The sequence below is a fragment of the Xiphophorus hellerii genome, chromosome 23 (genome assembly GCF_003331165.1).
Source record: "Xiphophorus hellerii strain 12219 chromosome 23, Xiphophorus_hellerii-4.1, whole genome shotgun sequence".
NCBI classification, from domain to species: Eukaryota; Metazoa; Chordata; class Actinopteri; order Cyprinodontiformes; family Poeciliidae; genus Xiphophorus; species Xiphophorus hellerii.
In genome coordinates, this window is record NC_045694.1 from 10,588,676 (window position 1) to 10,607,035 (window position 18,360).

Sequence of the window (18,360 nt, forward strand, 5' to 3'; positions counted from 1 at the left end):
AAAACATGATTTTATCTCTTACCAATACAGGGATCGATAACATGCCTCTTCTTGACTTTCGTTTCTGTTATAGCTGCATGATATGCACATGTCATCTTTATCATCCAAGCTGAACGCATGACAGGGACAGAGTACTTTGCCAGAAATCCAAAAACTTCCTCCTTTTTGCTAAAGATTGGTACCTGGAACAGAGACATTATACGTGTATTAGCAACAGAGAAAATAATAAACATTTATCATTACAAAGCAGAAAATCCTGAATCCATAAAGGATTTTGCATGCTTTCAAAAGATTGTGTTATCATTTCTCTATCCAACCGATTGGTTTAACCAGAAAATCAGAAAACATTTTATTTGTATTCTTCATTGTTAAAGCTTAATGTACTGTACTACAAACAAACAAAGAAACATGTTTGTACAGCTCAAGTGAAGCAAAGAAAAGAGAAAGAAAACAATGCATGTTAGCAAAAACTAAACATCTACTGGCTATTTGTGAGAACACATAATGAAAAGATAATCTTGTGTGAGAAAAGACATCACAAAGTAATAAAAAAATAACAATAAAACGTGTTGATTTCGACAAACAATGACTGTTATTGTGTTTTGAGAACATACAACAAAACGGGCCAAAGACCTGCCTTGTAAACAAAATTGAATAAAAACAAAGCATTATTTCGATTTCTATTTTTGTTCAGTAATATAAAAATTAAGGAAAATCCAGCTCAGTTTAAGGCATTTTTTCTTGAATCACATCCATTCCTATTAAAGGAAAGCTTTTGTCAGAGCAGCAATAAAAGATTTTCTTCTAATAGAAATGCATACATTTGGATGCAGCTGTTCAGTATAAAACTGTGACTGCCATAATAAATTGTGAATGAGTTGCAAACCATTGTAATATGACTTTATTTACAATCTATTACATATTTTACATTTTAGGAAACTCAGCTGTGCTGCACCAGGACTAATTCAGCATCCAATTCAATATTGATGGTAAAGAAAGACTGCAAATGTTTCTATTTAGTAATTTTAATGCTTACAGGATAAAAGAAAAAGGAGGATTTTTAAAAATATAATTGTATATCAATGTAATAAATGGGTCAAATACATAAAACTTTAAATTTACTCTGTAAAGCAGGTCAAATTATGCAGCCATGAGACTGCTCTGTCAGACTTCATTAGCTTTTCTTTTCCATCTCATCCTGCTCTGTCAAACTATTTTATCTATATTTAGACTCGGGTTTAATTAGCTTAAAAGTAAAATCGCTTGGGAGCATTCTGGGTTGTCCAGTTTAGATAAATGTCATGCACAAAAGGATAAAAAAAGAAGACGCTTAGCTTTGCTACAAATACCTATTACAAGACAGTAAACACCAATAAATAAAACTAGTAAAGAAGATTTTCTTCAGCTTCTCACCTTCTTAGCCAGCTGTGTGAGCGGTTTAGTTCCAGCTAAATCTGTGAACCAGTTGTTGATGGAGCTCTGTGACCTCGCTGTGACGAGCCAGAAATTGTCCTTCTGGTTGACCTGTGGTTTACGTTTCCCTGTATCTGCAAATGTGTTGCAGCGCAGCTTCTCTGCGATGATGCTGCTGAAGTTTGAGCTGATCTGTAGAGCGGTGAAGAAATGACATCATTAACAACAAATCATTAAATCAGTCAGGTGTATGATTTTGACTGAACTGGTTCATAATCACCTTTGAGGGGTTGAAGTTGACATTTTTGGCGCTGCCATGTTCGTCTCCAGACACGGCAGGCTGGTTGTTAAAGCCTTGCTTTACATTCAGAGCAGTCAACTCATCCTGAAACACAGAAACGGGTTCACATGTAAATAAACTGAAAATGTAAAAACATGTGTAAGTGTGTCAACTGCACAAAAATCCAAACATTAGGTTGGAATACCAACTTTTAAAAGACTTTAATTTGTAGTAAACATAAATAAAGTCAGAAAATAAGATTAAATGAGTATTCTGGCTTTGTAAGCTACCCGATGAACTACTAAATGACATTGTGTGATTGTCTTAGACAGTGTTGAGGAAGAAGAAACATGGCAGCACTCTAAACTTAAAATTTCTAAAAGCAATCCATGCACACACAAAACCACGTAAATGAGACTCCAGATTACAGAGAAGGCTTTCAGTCCTATACGAGCTGTTGCACCTGACTGAATGACAGGAAGCAGCCGCAGCAAGACATCTGTCAGGTGAAACAGAAAGGATTACGAATGTTCTCTAAAAAGGTAAACTGGAGTGCGGCAAAACATGGCTCTTGGAGGAACTCCTAACAAAATGAGAAGGTTGTAAAAGGGAAAACCACAGAGGAGGCAAGGAAAACTCAAAGCAGTTTGCTATGAAAATAGAAAATGCAAAACAAAAGTAATGCAAGCATACATTGGGTCAATAAGATTGAAAGAGAGAATAGGCTTGTCACAATTTTTGCTGGACAATAAATTGTACAAGTAATTATTGCGATTAACGATAAAATTGTTGTTTTGAGACCATTTCCAAATGCTATAAAAATTTTAAGAATTGGAAGATATTTTAAATATCCAAAATAAAACATTACAACTCTAAAGAATAAATAAGACCGAAACAAAAACCACTTCTAACCGAAACCATAAATAAAACTGATTGTGATCTCTCTGTAAACAAAGTTGCCTTTCCAAAAATACTACTTTCTATGTTTCAAGTTCATTTTAATTCATCATGCAATCAACTACTTAAAAATAATTCATTATAAACTCCTAAGCCCTAGCACAAACTAGCCCTTAGAGTGGTTGTGGTTAACACGGAAATTTGATTAAAATTGAAAAACGCAAAACGGTTTTGTAGTCTGGCAGGTCGGATCACCGGACAGACAGACGGGTGATTAGGGCAGAAGACAGGAAAGTTAAATCCCATGGAGAAGTAGGTCACAGTGACCTGAATAAGTGAATTTTACATTAATAGAAACCAGATTTTAATGCAAAAATGGGTTCAAACTGAAATGTTCCATCTTCTCCTTTTGTTAGTCTTAATGGTGAAAAAAGGAAAGGGAAATTTTTCCAAAAAGATGATGCACACGGAACAATTAAATGGGTTATTGTCTGATTCAAGTAAATGTCCAGAATAAATGGCATAACATTGACAATAAATGCACAGATGAACACTGAAATTTAAAGATCAGCTTGTTTTTTTTTGGCGACAAAAAACACTAAACTTTTCTTTGGGAAAAGCAGTCCAGCTTAAAGATGTGACCAGCAAACAGTACCAAAGTTCTCCAAACCAAAACATTGGATTACTAATATTATTTGCAAAATTAGGCAAGGTGCAAATTCCTCTAACTATGATTAATTGTGATGATTCTGCTTCATAGCTGAAGAGCTTTTCCTCTGCTTGGTTTGAAAAATTATGGATATCATTTGTTGTAGTTATTGTTTGATTCAGTTTCCCTTTTATTGCAACTTTGAAGGGCTATTAAAGGTTGCAATATCTGGACTACATTCAATCATAAGTTCAAAATCTAAAATACAGATAAAACCTAAACTGGATTTCTTTATTTACCCAATATTTGATTTATGAAACTTTTATTTTGTTTGTAAAAACACAAAAAGAGAATTCCCTATACTGTTTTAGCAATTAAGCACATTGAAGACAGAGAGATGCCTAAAAACTGAAACAAGCACTTAAATGCTTTTTATTTATGGTTTCATTTATTAAGGAATACTCTATCCATGATAACCTTTCTTTATGTAAAAAGTAGTTGGCCCATTTATTAAAATATAATATGACAATAACCCACAAATGTATTTGTTCAACTTTCCAGTTTCTGAGAGTGAACAAGGATGTGTGTCCGCAAAAACCACCGCTGCCCAAGACACAATGCTAAAAATTATTGGAAGGCTTTAAACTCCGAACAAGAAGGAGATGCGTTTTGCCAAAACCACAAATCAATAATCACATAAACACCAGAAAGTTGGTAAATTGTTAAAGTAAAAATCCATAAACACAGGGAAGTTTCTCAGAGCCAGGGATTTAAAACGGCTCAGCAACCCGATAAAGAAAGCCGGTTCTGTTCTGTGGACGACTGTGGAACCTCTGGAGATTATGATTCAAAGAAGGATTCGTCATAAAATCAAGTAAATTATAAAGTATTCTCTTCATGAGACTGTTATACAACAACAAAGTGTCTTTAATCAGAGGCTTCTTCAAATACGCTGCAATACCGCTACAGGAGATCCTTCCTTCACACAGTCAACAGCATTGACAACAACTCTATGAAGAACCTTAAATAATATAAGTTAAAACCAGAGATTAATAGCAAGTAGTAAATTCACATGAGTATCTTTTTTGGGAAAAAAAATACTCTTAGGAGTATTTTACTAAACCATACTTTTTACTTTTACTTGAGTAATAATGTCACATAGTATCGCTTCTCCCACTTAAGTAAAATTTCTGGACACTCCACCCATTGGTAAATAAAGCAAAAATGTTTAAAGTAAAAATACACCAGAGGCAGACACACACCTACAGTGTACATTAATTTGAGAGCTATTGTTTGTTTAAATGTTTTATGTTCTAAAAGATTTAGAACATAAAATGTTTTTTATGTTCTAAATCTAGAACACAGATTTATACTGAACGTTTTGCACCATTTGCAGGCCAAGAAGTTCTAACAGTATACTGTCACTGGAAAATGGGTTCACACAACACCTACAAGTATGAATTTAGTAGGTTTTATATTTTGAAATGTTGATTTAGAAAATTTTTCCTTCTGTCAGAATCAGTTATTCTGTAATTACATTATTTGTTTTCATTTTGACATTTAAAATACCCGTATCTGTAAATAACTTTATATTATTGTCTCTCTTATGCCATCATTGTTAAGTATTAAGTCGGATGTCCTTATCAGTTACTCAGTACTTGAGTGGGCGGCATATTTTAAAAGTACTTGTTTACTTCTGAGTAATGTCTTTAATGATTTTTTTTTTACTTTTACTGAGTAAAATATGCTGAAGTAGTGTTACTCTTAACTTGAGTACAATTTCTGTATACTCTCTTGTTACAACATTTCCAATTCCCTTAGGGATTAGTAAAGTATTTTGGAGTTGAATTGTATCAGCTTAATGTCAGATTAATAGACGATACTTAGCGTCCCAGAGAATAAATTAAACCTGACCACTTATTTTAAACATGCTCTGAATATTTTAAAAGGATTAGATTAGCAAGTTCAGCTAACGTCATTGTGTAGCAACCAGTTAAATAACCCAAACAAACAAGTCAGGCAGAATTTAAATATCCGACGTTTTCTGTTTTGTTCCACCAAACAGAAGAAATGTAGCAGTTCATACCCATATCTGTTAGCTGAGGAGCTAGCCCAGCTGGACTGGTCGTGACAGCAGCGGGTTGTTTTTCCAAACTTAAGCCGGACAGAGCTGGTTAACAAGCTGCCAACCAGGAGCTGCTGCTGCTCATTGTTACTGCGAGGCCCGAAGCGTCTGCGGGGCTGCTAAACAGGCTAGCAGCTGCTAGCTAGCTCCGCTGCTCTATTAGGGCATTTTATTTCACTAAAACATTGATCCTGGGCTTTTATATTCCACAAAGCAGCGGTCTTTACCTCTTTCTGTTTTGGATCCTGGGGATAGACGTCTGGAGGGCCGAGGCGGGGCCGCTTTAAAGGCCGGTGTTCGTAACTTAAGATCCCGAAAGCAGCCATCATCCAGCGGCATCACAGCCAGGGCTTTCCACCTCCCCAGCAGCAGCAGCCTGAGCACCGGGCAACAACAAGCAAACGAGCTTCCGGGATGCTTTCAAACGCCAACTTCAAAATAAAAGCACATGAAAGTGGGCTGTCCAAATAACTGCGTCTCACATTATGATTTTTTCCAGATTGATGTAGCTGAGTAGACTATTAATCTGACATTAAATTGATACAGATTAATTAAAAAAATACTTTACTAATCCCAAAGGGAAACTAAATGTTGCTGAGTACACATAAATTGTACTCAAGTAAAAGTAGCATTACTTAAACACATTTTTACTCAAGTAAAAGTAAAACAGTAGTCGTTCAAGAAATTACTCAAGTAAGAGTACACAAGTATTTCTTAAAAAAGCTAGTCAAGTACTGTAACAAATTTTACTGATAACTTCAGACAGATAAAAATGTAAGTATCAAAATTACAATATAACAGATTCAGGTAGAAGGAAAACTTTACAAAAATAAACATTTTAAAACATAAAACCTATTAAACTAACTACACAGAGTACAGTATGTATGGATACAGGATATGGTACTACCAGAGAAAAGATACTACTTACTGTATCTTCTTGACCTGCAAATGGCAAAAGAAAAATAACAGCACAACAATATTTTTAAACAAACAAGAGGTCCCACATTAATGTAAACTGTTTGTGTCTGCCTCTGGTGAAGTTTTGGTTTAATCAAGTTTGTTATTTGTTTAGTGAAGTTACTCAGAGGTTAGGCTGTCCAGAAGATTTACTCAAGTAAGTTTAGGAATGCTTCATAATATTAATATTCAATAAGCAATGTATAAATTAAGAAAATGCAAGAAGAATATTGTTGGTTTTCAAAATATACAAAAATGTGCATTCAGCCTTCTCCCAACGCCCCTAAATACAATCCAGTGCACTCACTTGCCTTCAGAAAACATCTCATTAGCAAATAAAGTGCATCTGTGTTTCATTTAATTCTATTCTAAATGTAGGTGTTCTGTGAAGGCACTGTATAGATTTGTTAGAGAAAGCTAAGAGTTGTGGGCACTTTATCCCTGAGCAGAGTAAGATTATAAAACAATATGCTTCTTCTTTGAACACATCATGGAGCAGCTCTCAATCCATCATCTGCAAAAGCAAAGAGCACCTTAACTGCAAACCAACAAGATAAGACATTGCTCCTGGGATAAACTGAGCGCAATAATCAGAGAAGTGGCCAAGAGGCCCTTGGCAATCCTGTAGGAGAAAGAAGAGAATCTTTTGACAGGATCATTATTGGTTATGCAATCTACCAATAAAAACACAGTATGAGGAAAGCTGTTGTTGAAGGAAGGAACTACAAAAGTCTCATTTGTAGTCAGCTTGTCACAAGCCACAGTGATTTGTGGAGCGCATGATTCATAATTGTCTTCCACCCAGTTTGTGGATGTCTGCAGGCGATCCAGAGTTACCATTGACTTCTTGGCTGTTTCTTTGATAGATGCTTTCCTTACTGGTCATGTTTTGGTAGGTTTGCAATAATTTTTCCATTTTCAGATGACAAACTAGAAGTTAGTGTTCTGATGTTCAAGAATTGTGATTTTGTTTTAAAAATCAAATCTTCGAAGCCTTTACAGAACTGATGTAAATTACACACAAATGGGCTCCATTTACTAATTAGGCACCACTGGATTTTATATATAGTGGAAAAAATAAAGGGGTCTAAAATCCCCTTATTTTCAGAAAGCTTCTGAAAACTATGAATTGTTTTCCTTTCACTTCATAATTGCACTCTATTTTGTGTTGATCTATCTTGATTTATCAGATAAAATCTTAAATCAAATGTATTGAACTGTGGTTGCAATCTCACAAAATGTAAAAAGAAAAAGATATCCGGGTAATGAATACTCATAGAAAGCAGTATATTTATGCATTGAACAGTGACATTGTTTTTTCTGAATGTTGTCAGATAATTTCAGAAATAAAACTTCAACAAGTTAATTTTTAAATTCCCTAAGATTTCTTGGTGTTGTTTAATTTTGTAGTTCACATTTTGTCCTTCATTTTATTTTGTTTAACTTCAACGTATTTCTGATTGCTCTAAACCTTTGACTATCATCTGACTTTCACACTAATAGAGGCTCAAACTCCAAAATCTGCAAGAAGGAAACTGGAAAAGGAAATGCAAATTCAGTTGTATAAAATATGTAAACCATTCATGTCCAGTTGTAGAACATGAAAAGAAATTATAACGGCAACATGTTGTCTTTAGAGAGCCCACTTACACTTTTGCGAGTTATTCCAGTTTTTATAACCAGTGCAGCTAATGGGAATCCCACGTTTATCCCTTACTGCACTGTGGAGAAGCCATAAAGAATGTTCCCTTGTGTGTATTCTGTGAAACATTTAGAGGACCTTCAGGCAACCTTGCCAAGGTTCCTGAAAGATAATTTCTAAAAACCCTGAAACACCCAGAGGGAATTGTTCAAGGATTGGCCTCAAAAAAATCCTTCATAAGGAACGTTCCCTGAAGGGTACAAGAAGGTTTGAAGATTATTTAGAGTAGCAGAAGAAACTCTGGGTATCCAGGTCTTGTGTTATCTTGCTTTAAATGTTTACAAATCAGTGTGGTTATTCCAAAGAGAATTCTATTTGGTCACAGCTGCTGGTTCTTGGTGTCAACTACTCATATCGCTGGTCTGTTTCCACCCTCTTCAGCTTTGAGTAAGCCTGAACTGTTTAACAAGATGTAAACTGTGGACAGTCCCAGTAAAACCACAGCAGTTTCTCTGGAAACTGCATTGTGTTTCTGATTTGCACCTGATGTCTTGAACATCTGCAACAGTTTCACTTACGATACAAATGAGGCGTATCATTCATAAAATACAAAGAAGAGACTTTTGCATGTAAAATTTGGCAGAAAATTAGAAGTAAAGTTTCAGAAAATACGAAAACTTACTTTTACCTAAGGCAAATGTACTTTTTTCATGTCATTTTTTTTTGCTGTCGTCAGTATAGCTTCAGAGTGCTGCACTTTGTCTTTTAAACACACACAGGAAAGCAAGAGTACCTCTTTCCTATACATTTTCCGCTTCACTGGTTCTGTTTGCTTGTGTTGATTTTTATCATATAACTGATCCCTGCAATACGGAGGCTCCTATCACCTTGTTTATTCTTTGAGCCTTACGTGCTGAGGCTGCCAGATTACATAAAGTGCTTTACAAAACCATTGACTCCTCTTTAATACAACCACAGAGTTTCATGTATTTTTTATGATTTTATGCAAAGGACTGGCAGAAAGTATTGCTTGGTGCTGAGATCCAAAACTTCTTTTTTTAAGAAGAGAGAATAAACATCTCAGAGGTTCGGCATGAGGTCTAGGCAGGTACACAGGTACCAAACCTTTCAAGGCATGGAAATGATAAAACTTATCATGCAGATTACAACTCCACAAACAGGACATGTAAATGTTCCTGTTTTATAAAGTTTTAATTATTTTTTATTTGCTTGAAACACATTTTTCCACCATCTTCTTTCTTAAACATGCATGAAGCTGTTGCTGATCTGGAGAGCTCCTTCATTGATAGACTGCTGCATCCTAAGTGCAAAAAGGAGTCTTAGAGGAGATCCTTCCTCCCATCAGCTGCAGACTGCAACCAGCACTGCTCCCAACAAAACCAATATGTATTTTGCATTGATGCTGACATTTGCACAATCATCTACACTGTTCTTACTAATTTTTAAATAGCATTTCTGATATTATTGTACATCTGTACTTCTGCATCAATAAACTGTATTGTACATTGTAAATAGTCTATTTTTTTCAGTATTCAATACATGCACACAATATGAACACTGTTGGAAAAGTGATCTGACTCGGTTGCACATCCAATTGATCACAAGTCTGATATTTTTATTTCTAACAAATGGACAGTATTTTCAGTATGTTATTGTTATTACTATTATCATTGATATTGTTGATATTGCTTTTTATATTATGTTTCAAACTTTATGTGAACCTTTGATGAAGATGATGATGATAATTTATTTCAGACAGACATATCACCAACAAACATAATAATAATAAAGACTTTCATGCTTCTAAGTGTAAATACAATACCTTATTATCAAATTTACATACTCAAATACATGTAAATACACCACTTATTCGGTGACTGTAAGTCTGAAAAGGAGTATGATGAAATTTAACTTATATAATCATACCCCTTTTCCATTCATTAATTCATAGCATAAGTAATCTTCCTATTTCTAGTATCCTTTCCAAAACAATAAAACAATAATAATAATAACTATAATGGAATCATCAGACCTTTATACCTGATGATGCTGTAACACCAGAAGTTCCCCTTTGCAGGACAATAAAGGCAGCTTCTTTTTTATTCTTATATCCACAGGTTAGTTCAGCAACATTTGTTTTAAATGCACCATGTAAATGAACCCTACGTGACTTGTGTTCACATTTCCTGCTTTTGCTTGCAATGCCAGGAATAGGTGGTTCACTAAACAATGAATTAAATGATCTGTGAGGTTAAAGAGTTTCAGGAAATTCTGGGTTTTGGCCATTTTCTAAACCTATTCAAAAGCCACTAATGCTTTTGAATCACAATGTTGGAAGTTTTCTGCTGCAGGAAAGGACTTCCAGTCAGACAGGTCATGCAGTGCAGATGTTATCACTCCCTCCTGGTGTTGATCTCAGGGGCTGAACAAGTGGATTTCTTGGTTTAACAGTACTGAGCAGAGTGTGAGCAGATCCTTGTCAGAGTCACCTGAAGATAAGAGTTTTACACTCTTTGACTTGACTGCTACAAGTTTCTGATCGTGTTGCTCTTGTTAGTGTTAGCTCTACTCTGGCACTCAGACGGTAAAGTTTCTGTTTATTTCTTCAGTTATCTTCCTTGTTAAGGTGGTGTCTGACCATGAACTTGTCTGAGTGTAGGTTACCTATTGAGATGAACGTGAGCTCTTCACCCATTTATCTTTTCTTACTGACAGGTAGAACCGTATCATATCATTTTTGAAAAAAAGGGTCATTTGGTTAAAAAAAAAAAAAAAAATCACAATAAAACCACAAAAAGCCGATGTATTTTAGTGCATAATTGTGAAGGGGAAGGAAAATGATACATGGTCTCCTTTTTTCTTTAACAAAAAATAAAAATAGAAAACATGTTCGACACATGCCGAACGTCCTTCCTCAAGCCAGAGTTGACATCTTGCTACAAGCTGAATCTCCACCCTAAAGTCTTTAACCTCCAACATGTTTTTAGTTTTCAGGGTCTCTGTCTCCGCTGAAGAGCAGCGTACTGCCATGTTTCACTGTGAGGATGGTGTGTTCAAGCTGATGTGGAGTGTTAGTTTTCTGCTGCACAGTATTTTGCATCTAGCTCAACACATTGAGAAACAGAGAAGGATGTATGTTGTTGTAGCTGTTCTTTTAACAGCTTCTTCTTAGCTGGTGCTGATTAAGGCTTGTGCTCTGAACAAAAAAAAATCAATGGATGGTTGAGTAAAGTCAACAAGCATTGCATTAACTAAAAAAGATTGCTTTAAAATGTATTGCAGCATTTGGTGTGCAGACTATTTTACTAGCGTCTATTCCTCTGCAGGGTGTTCAGGCTAAAAGGCTCCCTGGGGGCCTGAGAGCCATTTAAAGGTTCTGGAAGAGTCTGTTGGTCGAAAAAGGAAATATGTTAACTTTTCAATTTGGGGTTTAAAAATGAAGATTTAAAATCAGAAACTGAACTCTTGTTTTTGATATTTTTAACGTTATATTATTATAAAATGTATTGGTACAGACATTAAATTACACCCAGGATTATCATAAATCGGTACTGTAAAAAAACAAACAGTGGACACTCATTTATGTAAACATTTTATTAAAAAACATTATATTAAAAATCTGACATTTAATAAAATTATTGCAGCATTACAATCTCAAGTGTATAAAGGCAATCTTGAAAAAGTATTATTGCACTTTTCTTGATTGTTCAGCACGTACTTTACTAAAAGGCAAATATCTAAAATCCTCAGTCTTGTGAAAACATTACATACTGTCCCTCCAGATTACAACAAACGCAATAAAAAGGTGCAGATTTTAAACTCCAGCATTTGGAAACATTAGCTCAGTTCAAATCACAGTACTGTACATGAAAGTAGTCATAAAAAGCGTGCCGACATGGCTGACTCCTTCATAAAACCTGAAAGTGTTAACAGCACAAGACTAAAAAAAAAACTAAAATTACACCAAAAAAAGATTCCTACTTTTAGCAAACAGTACCTGATGGGAATGAACAACAGGTGATTTTTGTTGAAACATGGTCTTAAATATTTAACAAACTAATACATTCTTGGAAAACATACGGATGAAACATGAGATATTACGTTTTTCTCTGATTAATGGGTACATTCCTGCTCTCTGAGGTTTGAGTAATAGAACAAAAAAACTAAAACTGATTAACTGACCTCCAAAGAAAAAGGAAGCACCACATCAAACATAAAGTGCTATTGTCTGAGTTAATTATTTGGCCTTGACAGCAACAAACAGCCAGAGTTAGCTGAATCCTAATTTACTGATATATACTGTATACTGATGCTTGATGAGTTTAAGGTTTAAATATAGTCCCTGGGTCTTTAATGTGGCAAATAAAAAGTGTTACCCCGAGAACTGATATCAACCCATTATTTTCCTTCACATTATGATTGTGTGTGTGTATCATGTAAATGATGTATTTGCATATATTTTCAGGATCACGGCTGTCGTCTTCAGAGTGTTTTATTTTATCTGCTTTGGCTGCTTTCTGACGCCTCTATCATGCCTCCAAATCTTGAGTTTTCATTTGCGAGCAGGGCTGCCGGCGAGTCGAACTCTAGAATCTGTGAGCAGGAAACAGATAAGACACGATCAGTATAGGTGAATTACATCTAGACTCGGTATTGAAACCTTGTAAGAAGCAGAGTAATAAAAAAAATGAATATATTGAAACTATTCCTTGGTTTTAATGAATTTCTTTTATTGTATATAACATATATTTGAATTTTCCTTTGAGACTCAGAGAGGGAGAGTTGATATGATTCAGTTTCTAATAATGATTTTCTGGACAGAAGTTTGCATGCACACATCATCGGCATGAATCCCTGACAATTTGGGGCTTTTAATTGTTTGAACTATTCTTTAATATGAGTATTATCAACAAGAACTCTGTGAATATAAAAAATATGTTTTGTGTTTTATTTTATTCAATTCAACTCAAACGTACTTAATATTTATCCCAAGGGGAAATTAAATGCAACTCATATTATCCAAGTATCAAAGAGTTGTGGATGGTGATGTTGTGGCATCACCATCCACAACTCTGGTAGCAGAATCTTTGGTAGCAGTCAGTGCTGCAACAAATTTGAAAAGGCCTCTGACTGAACACTGTTTTTGTATGACAGTCTTATGACTGTCATGACATGCTAACAGCTCAAAATCCAGACAGGGCAGCAGATATTTCACAGTAGCATGGCCTAGATGACTCCATGAATTGTAGGAAAGCTCAGCTAATCGCCTCATTTACTTTTGCTGCTTCTCTTTAAAGAGTGACTAAACTCCCAAAGAATTGTTTACAAATACACAGTCGAAATTGGTTCTTAAGGTTCCTATCTTTATGTTTCTGTGAAAATTTTGACTAGTTAATCATTAAAAGCCATCTAGAAATAGTAAAATATCAAAAATACATTCCAGTTTGTGCCAAAAATTATGTCCTCCACAAACCAGTAATTACATTTGGACATTTCATGTTCTCTAAATGCTTCACAGGCTGCTTTCAAGCAAAAAAAGAAACAACTTTCTATTAGGTCTAAGTCACAGTGCTGCTTCAGTTTGTAAATGTGCTTCGCTTTTCTACCCACCTGGCCATTGTCCAGGACCATGACCCTGCTGCAGCTCATCACTGTGTTGAGACGATGTGCGATGATGAGAGTTGTGCAGTTGTTGAACGCAGTGCGAATCGTCTCCTGGATCAGACGATCCGTCTCTGTGTCGATGGCCGCCGTAGCCTCGTCCAGAATAAGAATCTGAAAACAGTTTCAGAGAGAGAGAAACAATGAAAACTGCAGCTTTAAACAGTTATTCACTGCCCGTGCCTTTATACATAGTTAATGATGCAGTTAAGGTGGCCAACACTAGGTGGCACTGGTATCCCATTGAAAACTAGATGAAAGGAGGCTCTTATTTTCTCATTAACTGAACCTGAGGAGATCATTGCTCATCCAGAGAAAAAGTTGAGGATGTAAATAAAAGATGGCAGCACAATGCAATCAGCACCTTGCTGTTCCTCAGGAGGGCCCTGGCTACACAGAGGAGCTGCCGTTCTCCCACCGAGAAGTTCTCCCCGTTCTCCGTCACCTCCGCGTAGAGGGAATGAGGCAGCTGGCAGACCTGTGGAGGGACACACAGGAACCAAACTGTGAGGACAGGCTTTGCGTGCAATCTACAACCTGTTGATCAAATAACTTACCATTTCTTTAATGTGGGTTTTCTCAAGAGCTTCCCAGATCTGCAAGTCAGAGTATTGATCCCACGGGTCTAAATTGCTCCTGGGGGAAGATAAATCATAACAAAGATGAAAAAACGTCACGCTAATGCAACAAATTCATTCAAAAGCCCTTTCAGTATCTAAAATTGACATTGCAAGTAAATAGAAAGCTGTTTACGCATAATAATGATCCTGTTTTTTGTATGTAGAGGAGATCGAAGTTTATTGCTTCCTGTTTGCAAATGCATTTTTAAGTGACATGAATCTCCACCCAGGTTATCAGCTTATTTGGATTCCCTTTGCACCAATTTTAATGAATATTTTTCCAAGTTGCTGCTGACATACATTTTACAGTGTAATTATCCACAGGCTGTAAATTCTGAAGCGTTAGGAGGCCTATAAACAGCAGCAAGCAGATCTTATGTCTGCCATTACCTGAAATTGTTTTTACTCTTCCCACCTGCCCTTACAAATGTTTACTCAGCCAGAAACATCCAACAAACACGCTGCAGGTTTCTGTTCTTGCATTTCTCTTTCCTTTCACTGCCGTTTTAACCAGTTTTCAGCTTAAAGGTCAGACTCTGCAAGTATTACAAATGATTAATTATGTTTATATTCTGCATATTGAGGTACTCCTCAATAAATTAGAATAACTTTAAAAATGTAATTTATTTCAGTAAATTAACTTGGGACGTGAGACGCATACTTTATAAATGGTTTAATTACATTTAGAGTAAAATATGTCAAGCATTTATTTTTGTTTGTTTTGACTTCAAGGCAAATAAAAAATAAATAAATTAGCTTCTCAAAAATGTCCTGCATGTTTTAGTTGCTTTCCTGCTGCCACACCCGACTTTAATTAATGGTGACTAACAGGCATCTGCAGCACTTGAAGGCACGCTGAGGAGATGATGCAATCATTAAAATGTAATGTACTGGAGCACAGACACTCCGAAAACAATGCTACAAAATTTGTAAATAAACATGTTTTTCTCTCACTTTTATTCAATATTCAACAATTACTACATTCATTTAGAATAAACGCTGCTTTCGTTTTCTAGTTGGCCTTGAATTCTTAGGGTTTTCTGGAGTAATGTCCTCCACCTCAATCTTTTTCTGTCAGAAACTTTTCTATTTTGCGCTTGCTACATTAGCTTGAGAAGCAAAGTAGCTTGATAAATTTGACTAGCAGCCAATCAGAAAGATGAGCATGGAAAATAACAGTTTATTAAAAGTTATGGGCAACATGTGAAAAGCTCTGCCTTTCTGTTTGACTTAAAATTAATACAGTTTAGGGATGATCTGTAGATTCATTTTGGATGAACCGAATAATTATTTGATAACACACTGTAGCCACCTGAGAAGTTGTGGGTAAAACGTACTTACAAACAAATGTTTTTTTTTCTTTTTTACCAGAATATATATATTTTTTGTACATTTTTGGTTTAATTATAGCTCTGACGATGTTATTCCTTCAGCAACTGACATTTGTTTGAGTCTGTATGCGCCAGTTAAGAATTAATTGATTACTAAATTAATTGACTATTAATTCAATAACAGACTCATCACAATTAATCTGATTCATCGCTTCAGACCTAATTAGGAGTAATTGTTTTTTGAAGGGCATTTTTGTTCAAAATTCATTTTATGTCCCAGAACGGAGCAGGAGTCCCAGCTACTGGTGATAAAGTAATAGTAACTGGATTACCTGACGGTCCCAATAAAGAGTACTGGCTCCTGGGGAATGATGGCCAGCTTGCTCCGCAGGTCATCCAGGCCAATCTGTGCAATATCGATCCCATCAATGACTATAGAGCCTGTGCTGAGCTCCACAAGTCTGAACAAAGCCACAGCCAGAGAGGACTTCCCTGCAAACACACACACAAAAAAAGATGCTGTGCCGACAAATGTGGACATGTTGAAACAGAGACATAAATGTGAGCTGGAAACGCTGCTGGCTGAGGAACAGAGAAGGGGTCAGCTGTACCTGATCCTGTGCGGCCTACGATGCCGACGGTCTCTTCGGGGAGAACGGTAAATGACAGGTTCTTAAGCACCAGTGGCAGATGATCCCGATAGCGCATGTCCACATCCTGGAAGCTGATCTTTCCCTGCTGAGGCCAGGAGGGGGCAGGAGCGGCTGCCTCAGGACTCTGTCTGGGCGCCTCACTGTCAAGACTCTGAGATAAGTAGAGACGATGGTATCTGCTATGAATCACTGAGTTCCTGAAGAGGAGCGGACCTCCCCAACCCCCACTGATCTGTACTGATTTTTGCTCTATGAGCTCTTTTTCCCCTCTTTGCACTAAAGGGGAAGAAGTTGTGGTTTGCGTGACAAGCTCTGTCATGTGCTATGGAGAGTGTGCTATGGATCACATGCACACAACACAAAAACATGAGCAAAACTCGGCAGCTGCCCTGATGAATCTACTACGTCATTCTGGTTACCTGCTGTCAGGGCTGGGCGATAAATCAATTTCATCGATTAATCAAGTTTTTGGTTTCTGAAGATATAGTTTTTGGAAAATGTGGATTTTTTTCACCAATGCACTCCTTTGTCCATAGTTCAGAGTCATGTCATTTCATTTGGACTTTGAATTCAGCTCAGCTCTGCGACAAAGTCTTAGAGCCAGGCTAGAATTTTTTTTTATTGCAAGGCTAAAGTCAATAGTACAAGATTGCGGTCGTAATATTTGGGAATAAAGTAGTAATTTTATGAGAAATCCAACTTGGAAAATAAAAAAATAAAACGCAAAATGTTTAGTTATACTTTGGTAGAAGTTTTATAGATAATATTTCATATTTTAAAATATCAGAATCAAATTATTATATTATTGTTATTATTATTATTATCAGTAGCAAGACTTTAAAACAACAGATCCTGATAACTCTAGAAGCATTATTTATAATTAAAAAGATTCTAAGTTGTTTTTCTGGTGAAATTGCATATTTTTTCTGCTAATATTATGATTACATTCTTGTCATGAAACAATAGTTTTTGTAGATTGGCCCTGTAAGTTCTGTAGCAGAACTTACAGAAAGGATGATTAAAATAAAAGCCACTTTTTGAAAATATTTTCTGTCATTTGTAATTTCTGTTTTCTATAAAAGAAATCAAGCAAATAAAAAAAATTTAAACTGGAAATCAGGTCTGATATGAAAAAAAGAGATTCTATTTTTAAACCATATCGCCCAGCCCTACCTGCTGTGATACCACAGACTAACACTCCTTTACCTTTATATAATGATTTATCCTTTCAACCGATGTGAAGCGAGCTTCGGTCTCGGAGAGCAGCCGCACAGTGAACTGAAACAGGCCGGTCAGCTGGAGGTGAAATACAAACAGAGAGTTAAAAGGTTAATAATTATCACTGTCACACCAATTACCTTGAAGCACTGCCTGTTTAGGCATTATCAGCAGAGATTCGCTGACATGCCTCCTTCACAGCCTCACTAATTGATCTCAATTATCTGCACTGATTGTGTTGATTAGAACATGCGATAAAATGCTGCAAAATTCACACTTAAACCAGCTCCTCCACACACGCACACACACACACCCCCACATATAAAGAAATTCATACCTATAGCAAACCTCTGTGTCTTATTTTGGTATTTTATGTCATAGACTGCCACAAAGTAGTGTATAATCGTGAAGCTGAAGAAATATCAAAAATGATAAATACATGATATGTCCTGCTGCCCTTTACTCTGAAACCCCTGAATAAAATCCAGTTTCAGAGTTCACCTCATTAACAAAAAAAGTTTGTTCGCCTGTTCTGTGAAGGCCTCAGAGTTCGTTTAGGAACAATAGTGATCAAACACAATCATGAAAATAAAAACAAAACAATCTAAAAGTGGCATTTGACTCTAATAAAACAAATAACATAAATGTAGCTCGACCGGTAAATTAAGAGCCACACCTTTCAAAAAGACTTTACGTAACTTTCCGACAGGATAATGACCATAAACATAGAGCCTTGGATGTTTTAGATCAAAGTATACTCGTGTATTAGAATGGTTTAAAGTCCAGACCTAAATCCAACTAAGAATCTGTGATAAGACTGAAGTTTAGAGACACCCTCCTTCTAAAGAATGGAGCTTGAGCTAGTTGGCAAAGAAAATTGCTTAAAATGTTCA

The 18,360-nt window shown here is 36.0% G+C and overlaps 2 protein-coding genes and 1 long non-coding RNA gene across 5 annotated transcripts in view; 1 reads left to right on the forward strand and 2 right to left on the reverse strand.

The window, feature by feature from the left end:
* med12 (mediator complex subunit 12) overlaps nt 1-5,754 on the reverse strand; it is a 30,008-nt gene extending 24,254 nt beyond the window's left edge. For 2 of the 3 annotated variants that reach the window (XM_032554376.1, XM_032554375.1), the window contains exons 1-4: nt 5,592-5,754; nt 1,694-1,798; nt 1,414-1,605; nt 23-182 (exon numbers count right to left, since the gene is read on the reverse strand). In XM_032554376.1, the coding sequence (XP_032410267.1) occupies nt 23-182; nt 1,414-1,605; nt 1,694-1,798; nt 5,592-5,693 (559 nt within the window). In that variant the 5' untranslated portion in view covers nt 5,694-5,754. The remainder of the gene's footprint in view (nt 1-22; nt 183-1,413; nt 1,606-1,693; nt 1,799-5,591) is intronic. The other variant, XM_032554377.1, reaches the window with a different exon arrangement.
* LOC116714076 (uncharacterized) lies at nt 4,041-15,466 on the forward strand. Its single transcript, XR_004337993.1, has 3 exons — nt 4,041-4,113; nt 5,985-5,989; nt 15,456-15,466. It is a non-coding gene; the product is annotated as an uncharacterized LOC116714076 (long non-coding RNA).
* The window catches only part of LOC116714074 (multidrug resistance-associated protein 5), a 34,589-nt gene continuing 27,792 nt past the window's right edge, over nt 11,564-18,360 (reverse strand). The window contains exons 23-29 of the mRNA XM_032554378.1: nt 17,456-17,545; nt 16,208-16,400; nt 15,929-16,088; nt 14,203-14,281; nt 14,010-14,123; nt 13,595-13,759; nt 11,564-12,577 (exon numbers count right to left, since the gene is read on the reverse strand). Coding sequence (XP_032410269.1) covers nt 12,482-12,577; nt 13,595-13,759; nt 14,010-14,123; nt 14,203-14,281; nt 15,929-16,088; nt 16,208-16,400; nt 17,456-17,545 — 897 coding nt within the window. The 3' untranslated portion in view covers nt 11,564-12,481. The remainder of the gene's footprint in view (nt 12,578-13,594; nt 13,760-14,009; nt 14,124-14,202; nt 14,282-15,928; nt 16,089-16,207; nt 16,401-17,455; nt 17,546-18,360) is intronic.